Here is a 27,323-nt window from a genome sequence, read left to right on the forward strand (position 1 = left end):
AATCATAAAGTGGCTTAGGTTGGAAGGGACCTTAAAGATCATCCATATCCAAACCTGCCACGGGCTGGTTGCCCCCAGCTCAGGCTGCACACAGCCCCATCCATGGCCTCAGCACCTCCAGGGATGGGGCACAGCAGCTCTGGGCAGCATTGCCAGGGCCTCGCTGCTCTGAGTGAAGAATTTCCTCCTAACATCTAACTGAAATCTACCTTCTTTTAGTTTAAAGCCTTTTCTCCTTGTCCTGTCACTATCAGACCGTGTGAAAAAGTTCTCTTTATGAGCCTCCCCTCAAGTACTGGAACTGGGAGCTGATCTTCTGTTCATCTTTGGGAATTGTGTCTCCTGTGTCAAAAATCAGGGAAGGGAAAGCACGAGAGGTGAAGTGGTAATCCTAAGAAACGCTCCCTTTCTTCAATGCTTTTTTTGAAATGTGATTCTAGAACCAATATTTTCAACGGTTGGCAAAAGAAAAGAGACTGACAAAAAATAACAATCACAGAAAATGTAATGAATTCTGAGTGAAATGGCAGCAAGCAAGATTTGTAGAAATATTTCTTCAGTTTGGCAGAAAAGAAAAAGATGAAGGGGTAAGCATTTAATAGTGTCTATCCATGATGCGAAGAGAAGATACCAAGTACCTGGGATGACCATGGGAAGGAGATAGACTTAAAAGAGAATAATAAATAAATAAATAAAATAATGTCTGGAAATTGACATAAAAGTAGCTTAATCACACATTTCTAACAGTTGTTAACCACTACAGAGAGACATATTTCATCACCTGTAACGCCTTCTCAAGACAGGATGCTTTTCTTGAAAAGCTGCATTGTTTGAACTCAGCTCGAGTCCCTCTTAGTGAGCAAGGCCTGAGGGGGGCTGATGGTGCTCAGGGGTGGGCTGGGCTGTAGCTAATAAGTACTCTGGCATTTAAACTTCCTTTGATTTAATTTCTTCTCAAATTGGTCACTTGTCTCTCAGCTTTGCTCCCGCAAAATGTTTTGCACAGACTGGTGAAAAAAGTCGTAGAAAACAGAGAAAACGATTGCTGGTGTTGATATTTAGTTTCTGTCCCTTTTTTAGCTCCAGGGCAGCATGCTGGAGTTGTGCAAGTGGGTTATTTTGCTGCATGAGGGGTTCTGGTTGGATTTCTTCAGGAGCAGAGCTGGGCGATGGAGAGAAGGAAGGACAAGTTGTTGTGCAGGTGCCCTGGTACCACTCATGGTGGGTGGTTTTACTCCTTTGGTGGCTTAATAGGCTGCTTTGGGTGTCAGAAGGTGTCTGCTCAGCATGGCAGTGCAGATCTGCCACACTCATGCAAGACATAGAGCTTGCAGACTTTCAGGTGAGGAGCTTTTCCCTTCGTGTTTCTGTGCAGTTGAACAAAGTTCTTTCCATTGCCCAAATGAAAGCTGTGAAGTTATTGCTGGGTGAGTTTGTGTAGGTGTCTGTACTTTAAAAACGTTCCCTCACCTGCTCTGACCTAACGTTGTGTGAGAAGCTGTGTGCTTCACGTGAGTGCTTTGGAGTTTTTCTCCTTTGTCTCTGTAGTCAGTTGCAGTCATATTATCTCACTTTCTGGTAGCTGTGCTGTGGGGTTGCATCGCGTTTCGTTGAGGTGCATTACTTGGGAAGCTGCGTTTGCTGAATCCAGCATTCATAAAACAAACCTCATGATCCTCTCTCTGTCATGTGATGTCTTGTGTTTAATGGCAACAACTGGTAGCAAAACAAAATGTAGTCTCATTCTGCATGACGTTAGAGCTCAGTAAGAGCAGAGAACTGGTCCACTGCCAGCTCCTCGACTACAGGCCAAGTTCATACCTCTGCTCCTTTCAGGACCCTTGGGTGCCTCGTGCTGGGACAGCCAGGTATGGCTGTGGCAGGAGCACGCTGCCCTGCCCCGTTCCAGGTCTGCCTCTAGGAAGTCACGCTTGGCTGTAGGTTTGCATTCATCTCTCAGGAGGCCCTCAAAGCAGCAGATGAGGTTAGATGCTCCCTTATCAGTAGTACTTAGAGTTCTGTCCTTCTGAAATATGTATGAGCAGAGGTTCCTGGTCTTTATCCTCTTAAATTACCTTGCCCATGGCAGAGGGTTGGAACTAGATGATCTTAAAGGTACGCTCCAACCCAAACTGTTCTAAGATTCATGTTCCAAACTTCTGTTCTAGTGCACTTGCTCGTCCAGCAGCCAGCTTTGTGGTTCAGTGACTGTGCAAGCCAGGATCCTGGCATGCGATAAGGTAGAATGGCTGCTCTATTTCTGGTTTTAAAAAGGAGATTTTCTCAGTTTTTGGTTTGAGGCTATATCAGTAAATAAAGTTTAGGATTTCTGCCATAATTATCATCACCAGTTACCTGTTGGAACACAATTTCCAGGATCATACTACTTAAAGTACGGTATCTTTGGTAGCTGGCATGTGGTTGATACGTATGTGTGAAGGTGTTAAGCATCCTGACCTAAACTGAAACACTCGTGTTGTGACAGCCGTCAAATGCATGCACAGCACGCACAAGAATGTTTTACTGGAAATGTTTGTTTCATTTGTTTTTTTCTCTGAAGTGCAGTGGAAAGTCAGTTAAGAAGCTTGAAAAGATGACAAAAATCAAACCTGTCAGCAAGTCACAGCACTTGCGTGCAAGGTGGTTCTTCAGTGTGGTTCTTTAGAAAAAGGCTTTTGTTCACTATGGGTTCATCACAGGGAAAATCCTCCTCTATGGGCTCTTCAGATGTGCCACCAGCTGACATGATCACTGGCTTGAACCGCAAACAGTGCTGTTTTTCAGAAGACGGTGACTTTTTCTGGAACTGATGGTTTATGCTGCTCTGTCTGTCTTATTATTGATATGTTTGTTGTTAATTGCCACGAAAGTAACATTTGCAAGTTGCAGCTGATACCAGCTGGGTTTGGTCACTGGCCAGCAGCTCAGGGAAGCCATGCTAAGGCCTCGCGTGGCTGCGGCTGGCACTTGGCAGCATTCTGTTTGTTGAGCCTGGCCAGGTCAAAGAACCAATTTAGAATAAGTACGTTATCTGGATAAGTAACTCACCGTTCAATGGATGCTTTTATTTGGTTACGTTTATAGAGATAACGTTATTGATAGAAAGTATTAGATTACAGAATAATTCTGCAAATATTAAATGATTTGGGCTCACAAGTCATCCTGTGTCAGGTCAGAGGGCCTGGGATGGTTTCTGTGCTGTAGCTAAGCTCATTGCAGTGCCTGTTGGCACAGTGTGTCTCTTCAGTGTTGCCTAGTACAGCTTGTCCCTTTTGACAGGTTGGCTGAAATCTTGGTCACTTCCCAGGCCAGTCTTCTGGGCCTGGGGCACTTCCACTCGTCTTCATGTTTGGAATCTCCACATTTCTTCCTTCTGTGGTTCTTAGATGTCCTTGTGGCCATCACATACATAAACAACACCTCGTGTCCTCAAACGTCTCCTTTTCTTTCCTTAGCTTTGACGTTACTCATTTGTGGATAGTGGCAGGGTCAAAGATTGGCGGCTCCCTCTTGTTTCTACCAGCTCCATGTGCAGACGTACTGCTCGTACTGCGTTCCTCCTTCTGTCCTCTGTGTTAATCACTAAAAGTAAGAACATGCTCCTAAGCTTACCTGTGGGGCTTTGGGTCAACAGAAGTATTGCAGAGATGGGAGGGATGTCTCATGTGAGTATTGACCAGCTTCCTTAAATAGTAGCACTTCTCTATAATCAAAGCAGGGACTTTTTAGTGTCTCAAAGTCATGAAGCGGTGTCCTGGCTGTGACTGCCTGGGAGTGATCAAAGGCAGGCGGGCAAGGCACTCTGTGTATTCTGCTTCTCAGACAAGCAGGCAGGATATATTGCTATTCCCGTTTTCAATTTGTTTTTTCAATAAATCAGGTTTCATTCCTATTCATCGTGTAAAGCTGTTGGATTGTGAGCCGCTGCAGAATGCTAACTACTTTCATAATGCTCTGCATAAGGTGACCCACTTACAAGTTCATCCTTCAGTCGTGTTTAAGCTCTGGTACTGATTTATGTAACAGCATATTGGTTTCATCAAGGATTGTCTGATTGCTCCCTGTGTTGGCTCCTCTTTGTCCTGTACGTGATTTGTATTCTCCTCAACTCCAGGATCAACTTTCTGTCCCTAAGTGTGCATGGACAGAACATTACCGAACCTTTCTAAAACCGGTCAGTGCTCTGAGCTTCTCTGTCACTTAGAGATGTACTGGAGTAAGAGCTAAAAGGAGTTTAAACAAGTCTGCAGAAAGAGCAGCGGGAACTGAGCACAAAATATTCCTTGTTCCACGTTTGTACATCTTCAGACAGAATTAGGATCAACCGTTGCATATTATGAGCCACGGTCCTTTTGGTACCTGGAGAGGAAGGCAGAATGGTTTTCCTCTACGCATTTCATAGTGTTTTGTTTCTGAACTGAGAATCAAATTACAAATAACTCCTTTGTCCTTACCTTACCTTGATTTGTTTTATTTACTTTAATTCCACTATTGAGGGAAAATTCTGCTGCCTAAACATGTGAGGGCTAGCACAATATATTGCACCTCTTATATTTGGAAGCCATTGATAAGGGAGCTGCTGTAGTTGAGACACTTTGGCTTCTATAACGATAAGACCTGAGTCTCCGTTTTTCTAGGTTTCAGATTGCTGAAAACTAATTAACTTTCCGGTCCTTCAGGATGTCACGCATTTCAAAAAGGTGAAATAATCTGCATTCATACCTTTGTATGAAAATATATATCCTGTTCCACTTTCTCTCGTAGCATTCGTTCTTCTGCCGACTCACAGAAGACAAGAAATCCGAAAAGTTCTTTAAGGTTTTTTATGATCGCATGAAAGTAGCACAGCAAGAAATCAAGGCCACTGTCACAGTCAACACGAGTGACTTAGGAAACAAAAAGAAAGATGAAGACTCAGACAGAGATGTTCCCAACAGAAAAAGAGGTAATCTCCAGTAGTGCCTTTTCTGAAGTGTCAAGGGAGAGTAAAATGCTTTTTTGAACTCATTTGGACTGATGCAATAATGCTCTGATCTCTGATCCCGCAGAACAGAGTTCAGAGATCAGTGGTGCCCTGCCTTGGGATTTCAAGAGCTTCATCCCCTCTTCATCCATTTGTGAGATTGTGCTATTGAAATGATGAAAGGTGTTTTTGAGATGAGACTCTGCCACCTTGTCCATCGTGACAAGCTGCCCAAATCTCATTCGTAGTAATGACCATGGACTGTGGGTTGTGGTCAGTGCCTTCTCTAACAATAAGTGGAGAAATGCTAATTATCTTCTAAAGCAAGTCCTTTTATCATAACTTCTGCTAGCGCTAGATGTGTGTTCCCTAACCTATTAACATCAGTATTTGTAATTTCAGTGTGATCTGCAAAAAAAAATGGAAAAGGAGTGATGTGATACCCTCCTAAGCTCGAGCCCCTTGCATCACACTAAACATACTTACTAGAAAGGTCTGATGACAAATAGCTCACCTGTATGTGGAACTTCCATGGGAAGTGTGTGACTGGATGTTTGATCCTTTTTATTCAATTTGCCTGAGGAAGATCTGTTCTTATGTATTTTAGTGAGGGAGCCTATGACCCAAATTACAGAGGAAGTCCGAGATCAGTTACTGGAAGCCTCTGCAGCTACAAGAAAGGCGTACAGCACCTACCGGAGGGAAGCTGACTCTGATGACCATTATTCAGCAGCAGAAGGAGCACAGTCAGCAGCCGACAAGAGCAAAGATGACCTGGAGATGAGTGCTGTGATCTCCATAATGCAACCCATCCTCCGCTTCTTGCAGCTGCTTTGTGAAAACCACAATCGGGATTTGCAGGTCAGTGTGATTGCTGAGCAGCTGTGCCCGCACCGCCTCACGCGGTCACTGCAGAGAGACAGTGGGCACAAACTGGAAAGTCCATTTAAACAACAAAAATGCTATTGCTGCCAGGGTGATGGAAGCCTGGAACGAGCTGCCCTTGGGAGTTTGTGGCATCTCTGTTCACGGAGATGCTTAAAACCCAACTGGTGGCAGTCGTGGGAAGCCTGCTGTCTGTGCCACCCCCAGTGGTGTGTGATGCTCTCTGATATGTTTGTACAGTTCTGAGTGGTGAGCCCTGTCTCATCTAGCACATACCTCCACAGGAGATAAGATTTTTGCTTGCAAATGGACTGTAATTAACGTGATTTTTGTTCAGCATAGTAACTGCTGCTGCTGGATTAGAATTGAAGTGAGGAGATGCAGTACAATGCGCTAAATGCCCTCATAAAGGAGGAATAATTGCCTTGATTGCATATTGTTGTACTGTGTGCCAGAACTGTAAAGACCCTGTGTGAGTGCTTTTTAGACCTGCCAAATCACTTCCGCTGAACTCTAATGCCCTGCTGCTGGCAGTACTTGGAATCAAAGCTGTATGTTAATATTTCTGTGCTACGAACATGTAATCCTTCTCACATTTTGTAGGTGCTGAGGTTACATACATCAGGCTTTCTCCTAATTTTTCAACTATTTGATCTTTGTTTTGTCAAACAGTTCTCATGCCGTTAGCAATGTTGGAGACAAGTAGGATGGCAGTTTCACATGGCAGTATTCCAAACCACATGTACAGGATCCTTTCTTGCTGCTGTTTTTGGCTAGACACCGAAAGCTATAGGAACAAAATTGAACTCAAGCCACTGTGAAAACTTGGCCTGAGCTGCTGAGCATCCCAAACAATTAAATTCCCCAAGCAGCAGATAGTGTCATTCTGCTCTAGGAAAGAAAGGGTAAAGTAAAGGTAAAGGGAACTGTCTTTCAAAAATAATTCTATTTCTACTTGTCTACCTTGTTCCTCGCCTTTTCTCCTTTGGTACTGAAGTGGAGGTAGGAATGTATGAAGTTTCAAATCTATCCGCAGCTAATAGGCAATCTCTGAACTTGTTATCAATATTACCAATGTGTTCACAACTTAGAGGAATTAAGTAAGACTTGTTATTTATTCTAGGAACTGAGGTTTGCTAAGATTGCATAAGTTCAACTTTGTGTAATTCGTACTCCTTTCTATTAGTGCAGTGACAGGTTGGTCCAACTGAGCATTTTACAAGCCATTAGCAACTGTAAGTAGTCTGATATTTTGCAAAAGACAGGAAGATGCTTTTACTGTGAGCCTAGAAGGGTTCCATGCTGTATGTGTTGCTTTTCTTGAGAACAGTCAATCTCAGTTCTTGAGAACTGTTGGTGATAGGTAGGTGGTTGGACTGGATGATCTCATAGGTCTTTTCCAACCTTGGTGATTCTATGATTCTGCCTTCCTCCAGCTTGCAATGCCTGCAGGTGAATGGAAAGTCTGGGACAAAGCAAGTGGATGCTGAAATGCATTGTGTTACCCTCTTCAGGCTGAATGCATTGAATGTTGCCTCGGAGAGCATCCAATAGCTGTTTCTCAGCTCGCAGATACTTGGGGTTCTTATTACGCTTACATTAGGTGCGACCTTTTGATTCTGCATGAGAGCTCAACCTTGAAAGCAAAATGTAATAGCTGTGGATGGCTGTAGCCAGCTTGCTGGCTGTTTGTTTGGCTTAGTGACAGCCACGACGGTTTCCGTAGGAGGTCTTTCCTTTACTGTCTCTTTTCTGAATGGAGACATCCCTGTGCACTACAGAATTAGTCATATGAACTGAAGCTGGTGATGGAGTGAAGCATGTAGGGAGTGTTTTGCTGCGAGCAGGAATGGAACTTGCAGAAAGCGAGGAGGGAAGGGAAGTGGGATTCCCAGCAGAAAGAATTCCTTCTGGAATCTGAACGTGTGTGTGAGTTTGTGACCAGCTCTTCCCTGCAGCCACATTTAGAGATGCTGCTCCAGTGCTGCACTTATTTTTTTCATCAGGATCAAATGTTTATTGTTCTAATTCTTTTTCTATCAGGTGAATTTCTGCAAAATAAAATAACAATATTGTAATAATATGCTGACCAGTCATGCTCAGATTAAAGCACTATAGGCTGCTCTTGTGCAAAAAAAAAAAAAAAAAAAAAAAAAAAGCAGAAATTGATGTAACTTCTGTTGCTGTTTTTTACTGTTTCTTTGATTCCTAATTACTGAAGACACAGCATAGGTAATAAAGAAAAGTAGGGCTTTGCATGCTGTAGGATAGTGATCCCACTCGGCCGGCAGAGCAGTACAACGGAACGCAGAGGATGAGCAGGTTTAGCTTGTCGTGTTGTAGGCAGGAAGCATATCTGAGAATTAACTTAAGACCAATATAGACTGTAGTGTTCAGAGAAAAATGCCTTGCCTTGCCTGATTGCTAGGAAAACAGAAATCTGACCACTGCAAAATCTCTTTATTGAGGCTCACCTCTTAGCTATCTTCTTTCTCTGCAAAGTTTTTTTTCCAATCGGGGATCAGATTTCTTCTAAAACAAAGACTGTTCAATGACAGTATTTGGGCTTTTGGGGAATTATCCATGTAAATAAATAAAGCTTTTCCTTCCAAGGATTCTGTGCCCATCCGTGCCTTAATGCACTGAGCTAGTATTCTGCAAGTAGCCAATTTTATTTTAAGTCTGTATGTTTTCTTCAAAGGTTATTCAGCTTTAGGCTGTGTACTGGGAAGCAAAGTCTGAGGCATTAAGCATTGCCTGCAAATGCTCCCTACGCAAATGTGGCCATATCTGGTGGTGTATCCTAGAGATAGGAAAGATTGTGCTCCCTACAAATGGGTAGTAGCATGAAGCATCTCCAGAAAGTTATTCACAAAAGCAGGACTTCAAAGACTGCCTTTGAGTGCACTTCATCCCATTGGAAAGTGTTTGTCAACTGAGTATAGAGGATGCTTAAAGTCAGGCTGCAAGTTTGCTCTTTTCCTCTTTTCTCCTTAAGATCCTATAAGCTGTATATTTCTCACAAGCTCCAGCTGAATCTGCAACTCCATTGCTCTTTGTTGTGAACACAGGGTCTGGCAGGTGGAACTTCAGGTTCATTACCATCAATCTTGTTGGGATGGCATTTTCAATATTGAAGAATTGTGTTCCCTCATCACAGCCCAAAGGATGATCTGGGCGATAGAAAAGGAAGAGCTCAGACTGTATTGGCTGAGACTTCGGCAGGGATTCCCTTGGGCAGTTTCTCCCAGTTCTGGGGGTTCTTGTTTTCTGCAATACCTTCACCTTGTTTAGCCATCTAACACTGCCCTTTTGCTTCTTTCCTTTGTTTTTATTGACTTTGAATCAACATGCCAAGGCTGGTACAAACATAGCTATTATGAGAATAAATCTATACCGCAGAGAAAGTTGCTCGCCGGGGAGGGTTTTCTTCTGAGCTTTCACTATTACCCATTATTTTTGCTTTTTCTCCTGGAGGGAAGGGAAAAGCTCTAATTTCTGTAGCGTCAACCTTTCTACGCTCTGACAAGTTAATCAAAAGTCAGGTTGTTAAATGAGCAATTGGTTGAAATGTGCTGAATCACTGTCACCTTTAGTCTGCATTCATAGACAGCATTTTCCTTTTTTAGCTTAGCCTTCAATTGAATCTGGCAATTTCTCAGTCTGTTTGCCTTAGAAGACTTATTAGTCTGACGCAAGCACTGGAGGCAATCAGTTGACAGCACTTGGCTCCAGGCTTGTACAGAAGACCTTACTCATTCCAGAGTTCCATGCATTTTGTTCATCAACTTTTTTTTTTCCCCACCTTTACAGTGTTTTGTAACCTGCCTGTATGGAGCCAGGTGGGACATCTGCCATTGACACTGCCAGGCAAGGAGGTGCTGGTGTCTGTTTTTACAGGGCATTGCTGGGAACTTACTGACAGAAACCACCCAAGTCCTTGGGAAATTGTTTTTCATTAATTGTCCCTCTTTGGGCTGTTTTATTCTTTTTATTTCCCATTTGGAATACAAAAGAGAGGAAACATGTTTAATCCATGCTGATAACTGTGGTATTTCATTAAACGAACTGTTCCTAATCAGCAGCTTCAAGCAGGGATTACAATAATTACGTGGGAAGAAATGCAACTGAGAGAATTACATGGAAGGACACTTCCCTTCAAGTCATGCAGTGGTGCCTCCTCACCAATTCAGGTGGTGCTGCTGTGAAGCAAAGCCAGGGAATTGTTTTCTCTGTCTTGGAGAAGGGTCTCAGGAGGAGCCTTCAGTGATCATTAGTAGTGAAATGTAGCAAGCAGGATAGAAGAAAGCTTCCAAGCTTAGAGGAGCTTTCTGATCCGTACTGTATTGCCCATTCTGTGCTGCTTTTAGTGCTCTAATGGATGCGCTCTGTTTATTGCATGCTGTCTTCTATAAAAATGTGAAGCCAATAAGCTGCTCGAGCACACTGCACATGGCAAGCAAACCCTGGAAGTCTTAAATTGTCCGTCCAGGCTCCCTGTAATGAAGTTCCAGTGAAATTAGAGCAATATACCATGCAATGCAATTGCAGGTTGATTAACTTAATAAAACGTTATGATCCAAACATCAATTTGTATGGTTTATTTCTTTCCTCCTCCCTGCCCCGGCTGTAACGTGCTGCAGAATTTCCTTCGCTGCCAGAACAACAAGACCAACTACAACTTGGTGTGTGAAACGCTGCAGTTCCTGGACTGCATCTGTGGAAGCACAACTGGTGGGCTTGGACTTCTTGGGCTGTATATAAATGAGAAAAACGTAGCTCTGATCAACCAGACCCTGGAAAGCTTGACTGAGTACTGCCAGGGGCCCTGCCACGAAAACCAGGTAATGTGTGCACATCCCTGCCTCCCTGTGCCTGCAGCATGTGCTCTGCTGGGCTCGGCCCTCAGCCAGCACAACTTGTGTTGTAGTACAGGGCTGCTCACTTTGCTTGCCTGACAAAAGGTATTTGGTTGTGTTTTATAGCACTTTATCTCTGTAATACAGGCCACAGAATGGGTGGAATAGCCATCTTTTAAATATAACTGTGTCTTTGCAGAGCAAATCTATAACAGAGCAGGACTGCAGTTTGAAGCTGGCAAGCTGCTGTCAGTTTGTACGTTTTAGTTATGTGCCATTACAAAAGCAAGGTTACAGGGCAAGCACAAAGGTTGTGGAAAATTGCACTCTTTGATTAGACATGTCCGAAGTTGGTGTTGTTTGGCACATCTGAAATAAAGAAAACTCTCCCTAATCTTGGCAAAACACTGTTCTTCCTTAGCTGCTTATTCAGCCTGAGCACTTTGGCATGTAAATACTTAGTTTATCAGCTGTGTTGTTTTCTGTTTCCTGGGTTTGGGTGGTTTCAGGAGGACGTGCCATGGCTGACTGTAGGAAAAGCGTACAACCAGATGCATTTATCTCATGTTATTCTACTGTCTGGAGTTTTCTGTGCCATTATTCATCATGAGCAGCTTACCAGGCGATGAAAGAGCTAACTCTTCTGTTCTGGCAGGGTCACTGACCTAGGCTGCATTTTCAGTGTAGACAATTAATGAAGTTTGACTAATTTTCTTTGGACAGAACTGTATTGCTACTCATGAGTCCAATGGTATTGACATCATCACAGCATTAATTCTCAATGATATCAACCCTTTGGGAAAGAAGAGGATGGACCTCGTATTAGAACTAAAGGCAAGTGAATATTTTGTGTGATCCCGTTAGCATAAGCAAGATGAAACACAATTTTATTGCTGGAATAATGCTGATGTTTATTTTATCCCAATATTCACAAGTGCCAAAAAGTTACAGAGGGCTGAACACAGTGCCCAAGGTTGTTTGTCACAGGTATTTCATCTCCTAAATGATAACATGGAGTCACCGTTTTCGCACGTGGGTGACTGCAGGCAATACTGAGGAGTCCTAAAATAATTACCAATGAAAAATGTAATTCCAATTAAAAATTCTGTTGTTTGTGAGCTTTTATATACACAGAGGAAGTCAAATTTCTTGTGCTATACCTAATTGCCTAATATTTCACTGTTGTTGTTGAATTGGTTGATGTTTAGTCATCAAGAATTTTTTGAGGCTACTCATATTAATGCTGAATTAATATCAGTCCTGGTACTGATTTCAAAGTACACTAGCAGGTTGTCTTCTAACTGCAGTAATCATGGAGTACCCCCAATTCAGCCCAGGTTTGAGAAGTATTTCCTTTCTGATTTCTTGTCCTGTCTCATAGTGCATTGTCTAGTTGTCTTCCGTTGCCGACTCGCACCATTAATATGGGTAGTGTGGGTTTTTTATTATTCTAAATAAAAAATGCTTTTAGACTGAATTAGCATTATACTTCAAAATTAAATACTTATATTGGTTTTTATTGTCAATCATGATGGATTTTAATCTTAATTATTCGTATTAAAGTAGTCTGGTGCCTTGTGGTAGTTTCCCATTTCCTTCCTCCTCTTCTTGGCATGAGCAGGTCACAGAGTAATTTTCAGTTAAAAGCAGCAAAGCACGTCTGTGTCCTCAGCCTTGGCTGTCCTTTGATTTAATCAACAGAATCTCCAGTAGTGCTGAGCTGCACCACCGTGGAGCTGAAAGCGTGCAGTAATGCTGCAGTATTTTTCACACAAAACAAAACAATATACACCAACCTCAAAACCTCAGTCTGTGACAAAACTTGAGTTGTTAATTTGGTGTTCCTTGACAAATAGGGTTTGGAAAGTAAAAGGAAAAAAGAGGCATCTGAAGCCCTTTTGGGCAGCATGTGTGGAAGCTGGGGCTGGGCGTGCTCTGCTTTTGGCTCTTGGCAATGACTGATGTTGTTCTTCCTTCCCTTTAGAACAACGCTTCGAAGTTGCTCTTGGCAATCATGGAGAGCAGGCACGACAGTGAGAACGCGGAAAGGATTCTCTACAACATGAGGCCCAAAGAGCTGGTGAGTCCCTAGGCACTCTGCATTCCCCTAGAGCAAGCCAGCAGGGGCCATCGTGGCTCTGGGTGACCCCATCAGCCCCAGCACTGTGTGGGAGGACACTGACAGCCTACGTCCTGTTGAGGGGTGGACTGAACGAGTGCGGTGTTTGCTGGGAATGGCCCTGGCTAGTTCTCAGAAAGCAGGAGCTTTACCTGGTTCTAAATGCTAGAGCCAGCTGCTTCTTAAAGAGAAGATCCTCATCCTATACTTCAGAGTCTGTGTAAGGAAACCATTGGCACAAAAGACAGATTTATTGTGTCCTAAAAGCTGTTTGTTAACCAGCCCACAACATTGCTGGAGTTTAACGTGTTAATTGATGAAAACACGAACAGGAGATTCACAGCACAGCTGAAGCACTGACAGATTGTCTCAGTGTGTCGAGCTGCAGTGTGGCCAAAGATCAGAAGGTGATGAAGGTGATGTGGTGTGCCATGAGTGTGGCCAAAAACACATTCATTAGAGGGAAACATGAAATCTGGTTTCTTGTGTTGATGAACTGGGCTGAAGGTGCCAAGTTGAGGTTTCCTTGGATGCTGAGAAGCCCTCTGACCTTCCTCTTGGAATTTTACATGCTCAGCTCCCTTTTGCTTCTGTAGAAGTACTCCACGTGTGCTGGCCTTAGCAAGCTTCACCCCTCAAACTGAACTGTCTTTTTGCTGGCCTGTGGCTGTCTTTCCAGGTGGAAGTGATAAAGAAGGCATATCTACAGGGTGAAGTAGAATTTGAGGACGGAGAGAATGGAGAAGATCTTGCAGCATCTCCTAGGAACGTGGGACACAACATTTATATATTAGCTCATCAGGTAGGATTTCACCTACGGTTTCTGTGAGCACTAATTATCACAAACTGCAAATACCAGGCAGCCTGTTTTTTGCTCTTTAAAACCATTGTTTTAATGGTTCATCCCTCAGAGACAAACTGATTGCAAGTTCTCTATTTAGAATACAATCTTAGCTTTAAAAAAAATCAAAAAGAAAATTCTGCAATAAAAATAAGAAAAAAAATTGGAGTTTTATAATTGGAAGCTGGCAGATTCATGACTAAGTTTTTGAAGCCTCATAATTCACGTTCTTCACAGTTTAAGGGAGTAAAGGTGGTATTTTTCAGCTGTATCAGAGGTTATTTCTACTCCTAAAGAAATTCTTCTTGTGGGTCATTTAAACCTCGAGGAGAAATCTGTCTGCTTTTATTGTTCAAGCTGCATTCTCTCTCCCATCACTTATGTTGGAGCCAGCCAGTTCCACTGCACTGCTGTGTGTTTGAAAGGTCAAAGGGAAAAAGTAATCTGGGTCTATTTATACATTGATGCTACGTAGATCCCTCCATTAGAGACTCCTTGTTCTTTTTACATCTGAGAAGGAAATTTGTCATCATGCTGTAAAATGAAAGTAGAGCATCTAGAAGCTTTTTTTTTTTTTTGAAGCAGTGTTCTATGAATCTGCTTTTCAGTTGCTGCAAGCACTCTCCTCCATCCCTACTTCAGTGCTGGAGCAATTAGCACACCTTTGAATTAGGGTGGGTGTAGAAGGACAGACTGAATGTGAACGTTCAGGAACTTTCCCAAGTCAGGTGAAAGGTGGGAGAGAATGGGTAAAAGAGGAATACAACATAGATATTAAAAATATATATATTTGAATCCTTATGACTTGCACCCAAAATAGAGCTGCAGGGTGTCTGGTTGGAACAGAACAAGCCTTCTGTCAACTCTGCCCTTTCTTAGCAGCTGAGTGCATACCATTTCTTTTTTTATGCCAAAAATCAGAAATTTAATATCATAGAGAGACATCTGGTGTTTCCCACTCCCTTTGCATTCCTTTATTTTAGTTGGCTCGTCACAACAAAGAGCTGCAGAACATGCTGAAGCCAGGAGGTCAGATTGAGGGAGACGAGGCTCTGGAGTTCTATGCCAAGCACACGGCACAGATTGAGGTAAGAGGGAAAATGGAGACTGCTGGGAGAGTCCTGGGGAGGTGATCTTCTGTGGGAAGACCAGTTTGAGCGGAAAATCCGTGTAATTAAACAACAGTTATATTATACACGATATTTTGATTGAACTCACTACCTGTGTGGACTGTCATCTTTGACATAAGAATATGTATTTATTTTTTCTATTTTGTTTTTTTGACAGCCTCTGGGGGAGAGCTATTTTTGAGCTGTCATGTGTGGGCTTTAAGATGGAGCTAAGCAGAGCTCTGTTGGCAGGAGGAAGTGTAACTTCACTTATGTTACATTTTGGCCGGTGCTATTGCTTAATCCGTAAAGCTAGTGATATCTTCTGCTATTCTTTCTGTATTAAAATGAGAGCTTGGCCTTGTGCATAGCCAATCTGAGAAGCTTTTAAAAGGTAAAACATTCACAAACCTGGAGAGTTCACAGAGCTCTCTAATAAGCAAGTTAAATAGAACTCCTCATGCAATGTGTGGCTAAAACTTGCCCAGATCAGTGAATTGGGCAACCAGACTGTACTGAAATGCAGAGCAGCTTTGGTGCAGGATTTACCAGACCCTTTGGAAGTCCCAGCTAAGAACAGTATTGTCAGAGTAAGACCATATCAGGGAATTTATCCATCTTGGAGCTAAATGTAGGCCTGCTTTGAAAGGTAAATTAACTGGAGTTTCTGTCAAGATGCTGTTCTACAGAAACGCTTCCAGGTTTCTGCATGTAGCTACTTTTAAAGAGGGGAAAGAAGAAAGCAGGCAAACCAAGGAGTGAAAACATTTGAAAGTAGGGAAAACTCCACTAAGACTGTTGTTCAGATTGTCAGGTCAGATCGTACGATGGAGCAGATCGTCTTCCCTGTGCCCAGTATATGTGAATTCCTCACCAAGGAGTCCAAGCTGCGGATATATTACACCACGGAGAGGGATGAACAAGGCAGTAAGATCAATGATTTCTTCATGAAATCAGAAGACCTCTTTAATGAGATGAACTGGCAAAAGAAATTGCGAGGTAAGTGGTTGTTGCCAGTGTAGTTGTGTGGAGTGTTACCAGCACAGTATTTAGGTCAGCATTTAAGAATGTAAAACGTTGACTTGCTAGCAGATGGTTACCTAGTGTGGCAGCAACCTTGTTGGTTGTTTGAAAGAATCTGCTTCTCTGCACGATGGCGATATGCTGTAACGAAATCAAGCTTACAGCCACCGCAATATGGACCAACCAGAGGGGATCCAGGGAGAGCAGCAAGAAAGATCACAGGTCATCTTTTTTAAGGTTCAAGAGTAAGGGGGCTTTGCTGAAATGAGATGCCATTTGGGGACAGGGAGAAACAGAGAGGACAAAACTGAAGAAAGCAGCAGTCTTTTCTCCGTTCCTGTGCTGGTACAAGGAGCAGTTACCCTGCATTGCAAGGAAGAGTAAGGCCAAGTAATAGCATGGCCATGGGCTGCCCGTGGTGCCTGTGGCATCTCCAGCAGTGCAGAGATATAAGAGGAGTTTAAACACACGTTTTCCAGTAATAGTAAAGGCAGAGTTAATCTTTTCTGTGGGCAAGGAGTACTGGAGGACATGCTGCCCTGCACACCTTTTTGCTCTGAGGTTTCCACTGGCAGCTGGGAAAACTTTTAAAATTATATTTGACTCCTTCTAATGCCAACAATCACTTCACCCAGTAAACTTTCTAACTTGTTTACTTCGAATATATTTTTTAAAAGAAGTTCCTTTTTTTTTTTTTTTTTTGGATGAAGGAGAAATGTTGCACATGAGGCTGAGCTTCAGTGGGTGGTGATGAGTGGTTAGAAATTACCAACAGTGACCCTCTGAGGTGTCAGAGATAAAGCAGTTCCTCCTTGAGTCAACGCCTGCCATCTGATACCAGTGTTGTTCCCCATGCCCCCATCAGCTCAGCTCCAGCTCTTGGTGCAGGAGCTCAGTGTGGCCACCACGTCCTCTTGACTTGGATGTTCTTGGGCTCCTGTGCAGCTCTGTGCTGCTGATGCCCACCAAAGCCTCCAGCAGTGCAACCCTAGCAGTGTGCTGCCAGTGCTTCATCCCTGCCAGAGGTCCTGGTGGAATTGTGTCATCACTGTGTACTGCAGGGAGAAAAGAAGGGCTCAGAAGAGACCTCTTGACCTTTCTTGTGAAAACAGCGTTTTATGAAATGATTTCCTTTGTTGCAACCTCTGATGATTGCGTTCTGCCCGTTCAGTGTGTGTCTCCAAGAAGAGCCTGGACTCTCTCCAATTTGTGGTTAGGTTGCTTATGCACAGTTCACACTTGAACTGATAATGTCTTGCACGTTGGCAAAGGAAATTCAATATTTGCTTCTGATTGTCAAGCTGCGTGTATATATATGTTAATAGGCTTTTTAACAGAGGAAAACAATTGCAATTTTATTTAAAATCATCAAGATTAAATATAGATAAGACAGCCTGAAGCTTGATTAGCTCTGCTGAAACATTTTTCATGTGTATGAATACTGTAGTGGAGCTATTTGCACTTGGCAGTGGGTTAATACTTCTGACAGCATCAAATGCCCAGAAAGCTCCTTCCTGAGGGGGTTCTGAGGACCCTGAGGAAGACAGGAGCATCTAACATCATAAGCAAATGGACAATGTTGTGTTTGACAGCAGCCATACATTATGTTGGCTTTTGTTGTTTAAGTCCAGATTTGAGTTACAGTAATTGTCTCTGAGTGAGCAAGCAATGAAGATACTCAAAATTAACAGACTGCAAATCAATCAAGATCCATCAGCAGAAGTGGAGTGTGTTTCTTTTCTCTTTGAAGATCTGGAGTCTTCTATTCAGATGATAATCCTGTTATACCATGCAGGAAGTCACTGTCTGCCTCCTAATGTTTGGGATTAGATATACCTCAATGATAGTCCACATTTCTACGGTCATTTCTCACATCCTCACTGCAGGTTTGTGCATCTGTGCCACGACAGGCTGGCACTGCTCTGTTGTGCTCACGTGCTGCCACTTAACATTTGTTCAAACCTCTGTAAGATATCAGCCTGAGATATTAAACTCATCAACAAAGCTTTTCTGAGAAGTCTTCGAAGATGATTATTTTACTCCTTCAGCTCGTAGAGCTGACTCATCACCTGAGCACTAGAAGTGTCTGCTAAGGTCTTAATTAGGAATTCAAATGAGGCTGCCAAAACCAGGCAAAAAATGCTTCCTAGTGCAGATTGTCTGTGCCCACCCTCAAATAGCAGCTTCAAGTAAAAGCTGGGTCTTTGTGAGAAGTAGTGTAGAAATCAGTGCATTATGTATTTGAAGCATTGCTACCTCTCATCTCATTGAGGCTTCACACGTACCTGGCTAATTAGATGCAACGAAGCTTGTATTCTTGCAGTGGCTGGGTGCCTTGTAGTCTTTTCTTTTGCATTCAGCTGTTCAATACATCCACTTTTAATGTGCATTTCAACTCGATATAATGAAGCATTGTGTAACTCTTCTAGCCCACTTTTTGCTTTGGAAGAGGTGATTTCCTGAAGAGAAGTGGTGGCTGCTGTGAGCTCAGAGCTGCTGCATTCATTCATTCAGTCATCCTTTCAGGCTCAGAGTTTGCATTTTCATCTTTTCCCTAAATCTCACCATGAGCTTCTTTTCCTTTGCTCTCTGGTATCTATACATGTTGCTTCCTTCCAAGGGAGGGAAACATGACTTCTTTCCCTTCTTTGAGAGAATTTTGATAGATTTGTCACCACTAACTCTCAGGAGTACCCAATTTGCTGCACAGTAAGCCTGCAGGAGCTGAACTGGGGGGTTGTGTTGGGGTGCAGAGGGAATTATCTGAGGCCATTTCTGAACTGTCCTTTTTGTTTTCTTGTCCATGGCTGCTTCAGGATACAGAGCTTTCTGCTTGTTGTGCCTGCTGATTCTAGCTGCAGAGATTAGTAAAATGAGAACTCTTTTTAAAGGCATTTATGTTTATTTTTAAAATACACAGCTATATAATTGCTCTGTGCAGCCTCGTGTATGTCCTTTGCCCACGATACAGAGTGAAGGCAGGTTGAGCTTCCACTAGATGGTTATTTTGGGGCTGTATTGGTCTATTAAATGTTTCAGCCGTATGATTACACTGTGCTGTGTTTTGTCTTAATGGTGCACCTGGGCTTTTGCAGTGTGTGCTCTGCTGGCTGCAGTGGAGGAGAAGCCTGGGGGTGGGCAGGGAGCTGCCAGCATGGAGGGCTGCGTGGCACTGATGGGAGCGTGGTCAGGTTTTCTTCCTTCTCATCATTCTGTGTGCCTGTCAGTGCAAAGTGCGTTATTAGGGGAAACCTGGAGTCTTTGACCTCTGCTATTTCTGAACTTGTGATGCTGCTAAATCAACTTGTGCTCGAAAATACTTTCCTTTTTAACACAGCCCTTTACCTTAAATCACGACTCAGAAGCAGGAAGTACCCCAAAGATAGAGAGTAATCAAATAAGCTTGAGAATAAGCAAAGGGTGCTAGTGCTGTTGATACTGTGCTTTTTGGCAAACTGAAAATAAGCTGAGTTTTGGGGGAGTTTATTTTCATATAGACATGTTTTTAAATGCTGTGTCACTAAAAAGAATGATGTGGTTGTTTTGCAGCTCAGCCTTTTCTGTACTGGTGTGCTCGGAACATGTCCTTCTGGAGCAGTATTTCCTTTAACCTGGCTGTCCTCATGAACCTGCTGGTAGCATTTTTCTACCCGTTCAAAGGAATTCGAGGAGGTACCAATATTCAACATATGAAAATATATGAACAAATAAGGTCTAGTGAGACAGATTCTGTTTGTAACACACCTGTGCATCCCTATTAATTTTAGTGAGGACAGTTGAACAGAATTAGGCTTTTTTAATTGCCTTGGATTAAATAGTGCTGTTTTCTGACTCTTTCTTGAGGTATTTGTAAGGAAAATGGAAAGCTGTGCTTTTTCCTAGGGGAAAAATTATCAAAGGCAGATATCCACCTTTAGTTACTTGACTGTTCTATTTTGTTTTAAAATTCTGTAATTAAGTGTTGAACTAAAAATATGAGAAATGCTTTTTGAGCTTGCATTTTGCTAATGTCATTTTTTGTAAAACTAATGGTCACATGGCATCTCTTTGCCATAAGCAGGCAGCAGCTGGGCTTGCTATCATCTCTGTAATCGAGTATGGGTTAATGCGTGCTGGTTTGCACAACCTTGCTGTAGAAGGTCTCGAGGAAGTGGCTTTTGATCCAAGCAGTGGGTTTGTGCCACAGTCTCAGAGCCAACTCAGTAAATACTTCCAGTAGGGCCCTGACTCGATTCAGCTGCTCATCCTTAGATTCAACCTCTCCAAAGAGATGCCCCCTAGCACAGGTGGCTCCATGGGTTCACATCAGCAAGAACCAGAACATTTGGAGAAGTGCTCCTGTGACTGCCTCTGTCACATTTATTGCCTGCACAGCTGGTGTGGTGGATGTGACTGGATGGGAAATCTGTGCCAACGAGTAAATTAAGGACCCCAAAAGTAGCACCCCATCCTTGGGAGGGGCCCGTGTCCAGGCCTTCACTTCCCCTTCTTTAACATTCATGGTGCAGCAGGGCCAGAGAGATGCTCATCTCTTCCACAGCACTTCCCTCTGCCTCCTGCTCCCGGCTGACTGCAGAACCCCCTGAAAGCACAGCTCAAGGGCAGCAGCAGCCTGGCCATAACGGTATCAGCTGAGCTCTGTGTGTGCAGCTGGGAGCTGCTTCACCCTTTTGGAAGCTCACCAGTTCACTGAAATGGGTTTGGCCGGAATGAGGAGCAGCTGCGTTCTCTGTCTTCAGTCTCAAAGATCACAAGTTAAAATTTAAAAGTCTGAATGAATGGCTGATAGCAAAGTTGGTCATTAAACAAGTTTGTTGGGATTACAAGTTGCAGCAGCAGGGGTGAGGGAATCACTTGGCATTTTGAAGCTGCCCTACCTTGCATATTTGAAATACTTTATGAGGTAACATTTTGATGAAAGCTCTTCCCTACTAGTTACAATCAAACATCCAAGTACAAAATATCTGTGTATTTATTTAAGCTTTTAAAAAAATCAGACTCTTTAAAGCAAACCATTTGGGGAAAGCTGTCAGAGTCCCAAGTTGCCCAGATGTGCTGAACTGAGCACTGCTCAGCGTATGGCTGTAGCACAAACTGCAAATCTTCTGACCTGAGGAGCAGGAGCAAAGCTGGAGGCCTGGGATGAGGTAGTGACGTTGTGACAGTTCCAGAAGCATGGAGAGCTTCTCACACAGTCCTCCAGCTTACACCACCCTCCTGCCTATGGGTGGGTAATGGACCCACGTGCTGTGACAGCAAGTGCTTTAGGTTAGGTCGGTATGGACAGTTGGTGTCAGGTGAGCACTGGCTTATTGATGTTCTTTTGTCAGCGTATCACATTCATGAGTAAAGGCATTTTTAATGCAAGTTTTAAGAAAAAGCTATCTTTCATATTCTGCATAAACCCAGGTTAAGTGGTCTTTTAGGCTGAGTATTTTCCATGGTTCTTTGAGAAGTGTATTTTTAGCAACGCAAGCTGATGTTATGTAAGGAGGCAGTCTCACGGGACAGCTGAAATAGAACCAGAAATAGCAAGAGATGATATAAACTGGCACAAGGTTTTTGACCAAAAGTGTAATAGGAGACTCAGGGTGAGTGTGTGAATCAGGACCTGCATGTGTTCGTTGTCTTCACGCACCCATCCATTCAGTCACCTATAGAGCACACCAGCAGAACTCCCCTCCATTTCAATATTCAAGGTGCATAAGTAATGAACATTAAAATGAAGAATCCTATAATACTGACATTTATCATTTACATAATGCTTTAGTAATAAGTTTGAAATTAAACCGCTAAAGGCATTGGGCTCAGACGTCCCACTTAGCACTTTGCAATCAACAGTGTCTGAACATGAGAATTAATGGCACTCACACCAAAGATAAGATACAGTGATGTTTACTTGGCTGTTTTGTTTTTGTTTTGCTTGGTATACAAAGTATTGAATTTGTTTTTTCACTCTTCGTCCTAGGTACTTTGGAGCCCCACTTGTCAGGCTTGCTGTGGACAGCTATGCTGATTTCTCTGGCTATAGTCATTGCTCTTCCTAAGCCCCATGGCATCCGAGCCTTAATAGCTTCTACGATATTACGACTAATATTTTCAGTTGGTTTACAACCTACTTTATTTCTTCTGGGTGCATTCAACGTAAGTATCGAGTTGGGTGTTTGGAAATTCCATTGCTCCTTATGTAAAGGCTTCTTACCTGCAGATGTCAGGCAGAAAAACACTGGGGCAGTGCTAGGCTGTGGGGCCACTTCCTCCTTGGTCATTACTAGCAGGAGAACTTTGCTGCTCATGTAACCCTGGTTCCCTAAGCTGGAGAGCTCTGAGGTTTCTTCTGGTGTTGTCACAGTCCAGGAGCAGCTCCCACCCCAGCCAGCAAAGTAAAGAAGTCTCTGTGACCCTGCAGCACTCAGTGTTTGTTCAAACCCAGCTCTGTTCTGCGACTGAGCTGCAGTATTTCCGGGTTATGCAAGATTTACTAAACACATTTCCCAAATGTCTGCCTGCATTGTACCTGCCAGCCAAGAGCTGACACTAAGCAGTTTTGCTACAGTAATATGTGGACTGAGCGTGTAAGCAGAGCCACCAGAGAACTTCATTAGTGCTCAAACCAAGATATGTGTGGTTTCCAGGCAAGTAAGCCAAAAATGTTTCTTTGACTGAGTCAGCGGGAGCTGTGCAAAAATCTTCTCAGAGCCTTGGCCTTTCTTGTGAAGTGCCCAGCTTTCAGATGCATCATTTAATCGTGCTCCTCATCTTCAAAATATACCACCAAGTGTCCTGTGCTACAGGATCAGGGCCGCATTGTTAGAGTTGCTGCTGTTGGTAATTGTAGCATTTAGCAGGTAGGTTGAAGGCAGCTTCCCTTCAGTGCTGGTGGCTGGTGCCACACAGTAGGGCTGCTGTGTGCGTGATCTGAGGGAAGCACTGAGCCAGTCGGGGGCACTCACTTATTGGCATGCAGTAGGAGCTGTTCGGGAGTTTCGGAAACGTAAGGGCTGCTGGAGGCTAGAAAGTAATTTGATTGCAGAAAGTAAAGAGCTTAGAGGGTTTTCTTTGTTTTGTTCTCAAGGAAGGTTTACTTCTAGCATAAGGGAGTGTTTTTACTTCTTTAAATCTTAGTTTTGATGCCCTTTCATAAGCTGGAGAGTGGAGCCCGCGTGCCAGTTTTATGAACGTGTTTAGTTTTGGCAGTTTTGGCTCAGTCTCTGCTGTGCAGAAAGCACAACGCAGATCTGCTTTTGATTGACACGTGAAGCGCTATCAGGGAACAGACAATTCAGCACAGTTGTTGATATCACAGTTTAGCTGACATGCCACTGCTTTGAAAAACTGCCTTTTTTTCCTGCAAGCTGTATGTTACAACTAATTTATGCTTCGTCTTTCCTTAGGTTTGTAATAAAATCATTTTTCTGATGAGTTTTGTGGGTAACTGCGGAACCTTCACGAGAGGATACAAGGCAATGATCATGGACGTAGAATTTCTGTATCATCTGCTGTACCTCCTGATTTGTGCTCTGGGGCTCTTTGTACATGAATTCTTCTATAGTTTGCTGGTAGGTTTTCGTTTTGTCCTCAGAATGCTTTTCTTCCTGTGTGCTTGTAAAGCCCCATCTCACATGTACCTAGATGTCATGCACTGCTTGCTTTCTGTTTGACTACTGCAACGCTGTTGTGCAGCCACTCTTGCAAATGGCATGGTGGTGATTCTGGCTGTGTTCCTCAGGGAGGCCACAAGACCCCTGCTGTAGCTCCTTTTCCTGCTTTTTTACAGAAAACTTGAGACTACTTTTGTTCTCCTCAAGCAAGTTATACAAGACACGTTTGACACAGAATTACATTCTGTTAAAATTGGTTATTACAGTAAATATGTCTGCAATTCCAATAAAGGTATTTAGCATTTCCCTTTGTGGTAGTTAGTCATCTTCACGGACACCAAAGGTATACATTCTGTAGGTTCAGGGAACTGCTTGTGACCCTGATCTGACTTCCAAGGTGATAAAACAACTTCCATTGTTCTGACTCCAAGTGATCACAACTCGGTGAAGCTTCAAGTCTTAAGGTCACATAAATTCATAAGGTCACAAGGAAAAAAAAAAAATGAGTGGAAAATCTGGAAGTGGTAGCTGAACAGTAGGCATTGGTGGTGTTACCATGCTACAAGTTAGTAATTTTTTAAAATATATTAATTAATGTATAAAAAATAAGTTTATGGGCATACAATCTAGAAGATAGTTTTCTCCATCGCTGTCAATAACAATAAGGCAGGGTCCATGTTTCTTGGCTAACTGTGGAGCATCTCTGTAGCTACGGGCTTGACACAACTGAGAGAGATGCTTGGCATGTGTCTGTTTTCATTTTGAGGTGGAATTTATTGCATGCAGTGCAGTACTTCTAAGAACAGAGGCAGTAAAGAAGTATGTCTCGTGTTGGTGGAGAAAATGTGTCACTTTTAAAGCAAACCCTAAATCTCATTCAGAGCTCTATTTTTGTGCCTTTGTTTGATGTCTGCTACATCCTCTGCTAACCGAATTTGTTATTTTCTGTATAGCCATAGGTTCCATTTAACAAATATCTGTCCTCTCATTGTCAGCCAGTGTAGCCACCAACCTGACTGGGCTGCAATGGAGAAAAGTCACAGACCCAGAGTGAGAAACATAATTTAAACAGCATATTTTCTTCTCAGTGCTAATTTGGGTGAAAATATTGCTCGTTGGTGATGTGCCACCAGTGGTATCAGCAGTACATGTGAGAAACACCTTTGCCTTTGTTTTTTGTCCCAGCTCTTTGACTTGGTGTACCGAGAGGAGACCTTGCTGAATGTCATCAAGAGCGTCACCCGCAATGGGCGCTCCATCATCCTGACCGCTGTGCTCGCCCTCATCCTCGTGTACCTGTTCTCCATTGTGGGGTACCTGTTCTTCAAAGATGACTTTATCCTGGAAGTAGACAAGCTCCCCAATGAAACATTACTGCCAGGTTGGTATTGACAACTGATAGTGACAACGGTGAAGAAAGTAATGGGCTTCTGTCCCCCAGGGCACACTGAGTGTTGTCCACCTTCAGTGAGATATCCTGGTTCTCTTGCAATTTTGACAGCTTCTTTCTTACCAAGTCTACTTGAATGAAAGAAACAAAATGAAATAAAACTGATTGGAGCAAATTGCCACCAAATCTACTTTGTAAATTTTTACAACGTGCTGCATCTGCTGCAATATAAAGAGAGATGGGGTAGAAGGCACCTCTGGAGATAGCAGGAGGGCTTTTCTGAACAAATTGGAGATTTTTCCTCTGCATTTGCTAAAACAGTTGAGATTATCTAATTCAGATAACACCTACTCCCTCCCCCACTTTAATTACAAGCAGGGTTTGGGTAGGCTATGATGGGAAGGCTCTGCACTAGAGGAATTCAACTCCACTTTGGTTTGTCAGATGTTGAATGCTTATACTGGCTATTAATGATGGGTCTTAGTTTCAACATAATAAAAATTAATCACAGAATCACAGAAAATTCTATCTGAAATAACCCTGAGAATATAAGGGAAGCAACCTTCAAAGAGGTGAATCCTGTGAAGTAGAGGCTTCTCTGCCAAACTCTGATTTGCTCATCATTTTTATGCGCTGTATGAATCTCTCAATTTTTTGTTGTAGTCTAAATCCTGTGGTGGGCTTCCCAGTGCTGACTTTATGTTGCTTATTGTAAGTTAAAAGTTGTTGGTTTTTATTCTACCCTACAGCATCTACTCCACAACTCAGTGGATGGGAAGCATAGAAGTGAAATTGTTAGAGGAGGAGTTTGGGTTTGTGCTTGTTGTGATTTTCTCGCTTTTTTCTCTGACATTTGTGTTATTCAGACGAGCATTATTTGACATAGCCACGTTTTTTCTGATTTTACTGCTGACCCTGTAGGAGACTCAAACCTCACTGACCTTATTAATTCATATTTGCACCAAGCTGGAGCAATGCCTAAGATACATTACTGTGTGGCACTGGGATGGCTTTGATACTTGCAAGATGTTGAAGTGCAAGTTTTCAATCACCTTGAAAATTCACTATGCACTAGAAGATAATATTTTTGGAATCTTTTCGATTACTTTGTCAACTGTGAAACTAATTCAAAATAAATACACAGTTGTAGTCTGTAGTTCTCGAAAACAAGAAGTTTGTATTTGAACTTAAAATCACTGAATGTGTGAATCAGAAAGTACTGCGGCCATCTAACTCTGAGGTCATTTGCAGTTCTAAATCTGCTTAGTAATGGAGCACCGCGTATGATATCATGAGATACCTTAATATCTGAGAGGTATCTTTGCAAAGCATAGAAAATATTGAGCCATTCTGTTTATCACTGTCTGCTTTTAGATCGCACGGAACCAGGTGAAACCATGACTGGGGAGTTTCTCTATTCAGATGTGTGCAAAGCAGGTAGCAGTGAGAACTGTTCTTCAATCATTCCTTCAGATCGTGAGTATCTGCTTTTTGAATCCTTAACTCCCATCCTGACTTCTTATCCTTTTTCCAGTTAAACACCTTAAATGTAGATATATATTCTTCAAAATTTAAAAAAAACACTAATTAATTTGGGTAGGAAAGCTATTGTGAGACTGATGTGAAACAAAACCAACTTAATGCAACAGCATAAATGACATTTGTTCCATGAAGTGTTTAAACAGGAGAAACTTGAAGCTGAACCACACTTTGATAAAACATTGATATATTCTTTAATTTTCTACCTTATCAATTTGAAAAGGAAGTGATGCAGTTCAGGTCCTTGCAAAGTTTATTGTATTAGGCTATTAAATGTGATCTCAGAGGATAATACTCTGAAATATGGAACAGAACATTGTTTATTGTCAGCATTATTCTATCTAGTTAACTAAGGAAACTGTTCTTAATATCATGTCAGGAAGTACTCAATGGATTAGCACACAAGGTAGTTTTGGGAGGTTTGGGGCTCAGGAAAGTGCATGTGAGATATTACTTGTAGCATAATCACCAGCCTCAGATTGGATGCTGAAAGTTCTCAGTTTCATTTTCTAGAAAATGTAATTTACTACTTAAAGATTTATGACACTGGCTGAGAAAGCCAGACAGAATAACGTTATTTTTCTTAGAAGTGGAGCTCTTAGATGGCCAAGTGCTTCAAAGGTCAGTAATGGCCACAAGCCCATGCTCTCAAGGGGAGATGGCTCTGTTTTGCTCAAGTGTCCTCTTTAATAAACTAAGATTCAACACAGATACAAGAAAAGCTGCTTTATTCAGCTTTAGGAGGAGAGCACTTTGTCTTTATGTACTTTGGCTGCAGAAAGGAAAACTCCAGAGATGTACTTGTATGAAAAATAATCAACTTGGTATCAGGGTCTTATGTGGCCAGAGATATTAATGATACCCAAATCTTTGGCTGTTTCTGTACCCTCTTGGGTTTGGGATATTTCTGGGTTGCTCTGGGCCATCTAATGCTTGCTGAGGGCAGATGAGATCCACTCATGAGCATTTTTTGATGAAATGTAAGTCATGAGAC

The 27,323-nt window shown here is 42.6% G+C and overlaps 1 protein-coding gene across 1 annotated transcript in view; it reads left to right on the forward strand.

Moving 5' to 3' along the window:
- The window catches only part of ITPR1 (inositol 1,4,5-trisphosphate receptor type 1), a 150,262-nt gene that overhangs the window by 102,648 nt on the left and 20,291 nt on the right, over positions 1-27,323 (forward strand). The window contains exons 46-58 of the mRNA XM_090148490.1: positions 4,765-4,945; positions 5,571-5,824; positions 10,492-10,692; positions 11,431-11,541; positions 12,692-12,787; positions 13,506-13,628; positions 14,651-14,755; positions 15,583-15,775; positions 19,349-19,471; positions 21,768-21,943; positions 23,194-23,358; positions 24,586-24,781; positions 26,165-26,266. Coding sequence (XP_090004616.1) covers positions 4,765-4,945; positions 5,571-5,824; positions 10,492-10,692; positions 11,431-11,541; positions 12,692-12,787; positions 13,506-13,628; positions 14,651-14,755; positions 15,583-15,775; positions 19,349-19,471; positions 21,768-21,943; positions 23,194-23,358; positions 24,586-24,781; positions 26,165-26,266 — 2,026 coding nt within the window. The remainder of the gene's footprint in view (positions 1-4,764; positions 4,946-5,570; positions 5,825-10,491; positions 10,693-11,430; positions 11,542-12,691; positions 12,788-13,505; positions 13,629-14,650; positions 14,756-15,582; positions 15,776-19,348; positions 19,472-21,767; positions 21,944-23,193; positions 23,359-24,585; positions 24,782-26,164; positions 26,267-27,323) is intronic.

Source organism: Phasianus colchicus, chromosome 11, assembly GCF_987193195.1.
Source record: "Phasianus colchicus chromosome 11, bPhaCol1.hap1.1, whole genome shotgun sequence".
Taxonomy (NCBI): domain Eukaryota; kingdom Metazoa; phylum Chordata; class Aves; order Galliformes; family Phasianidae; genus Phasianus; species Phasianus colchicus.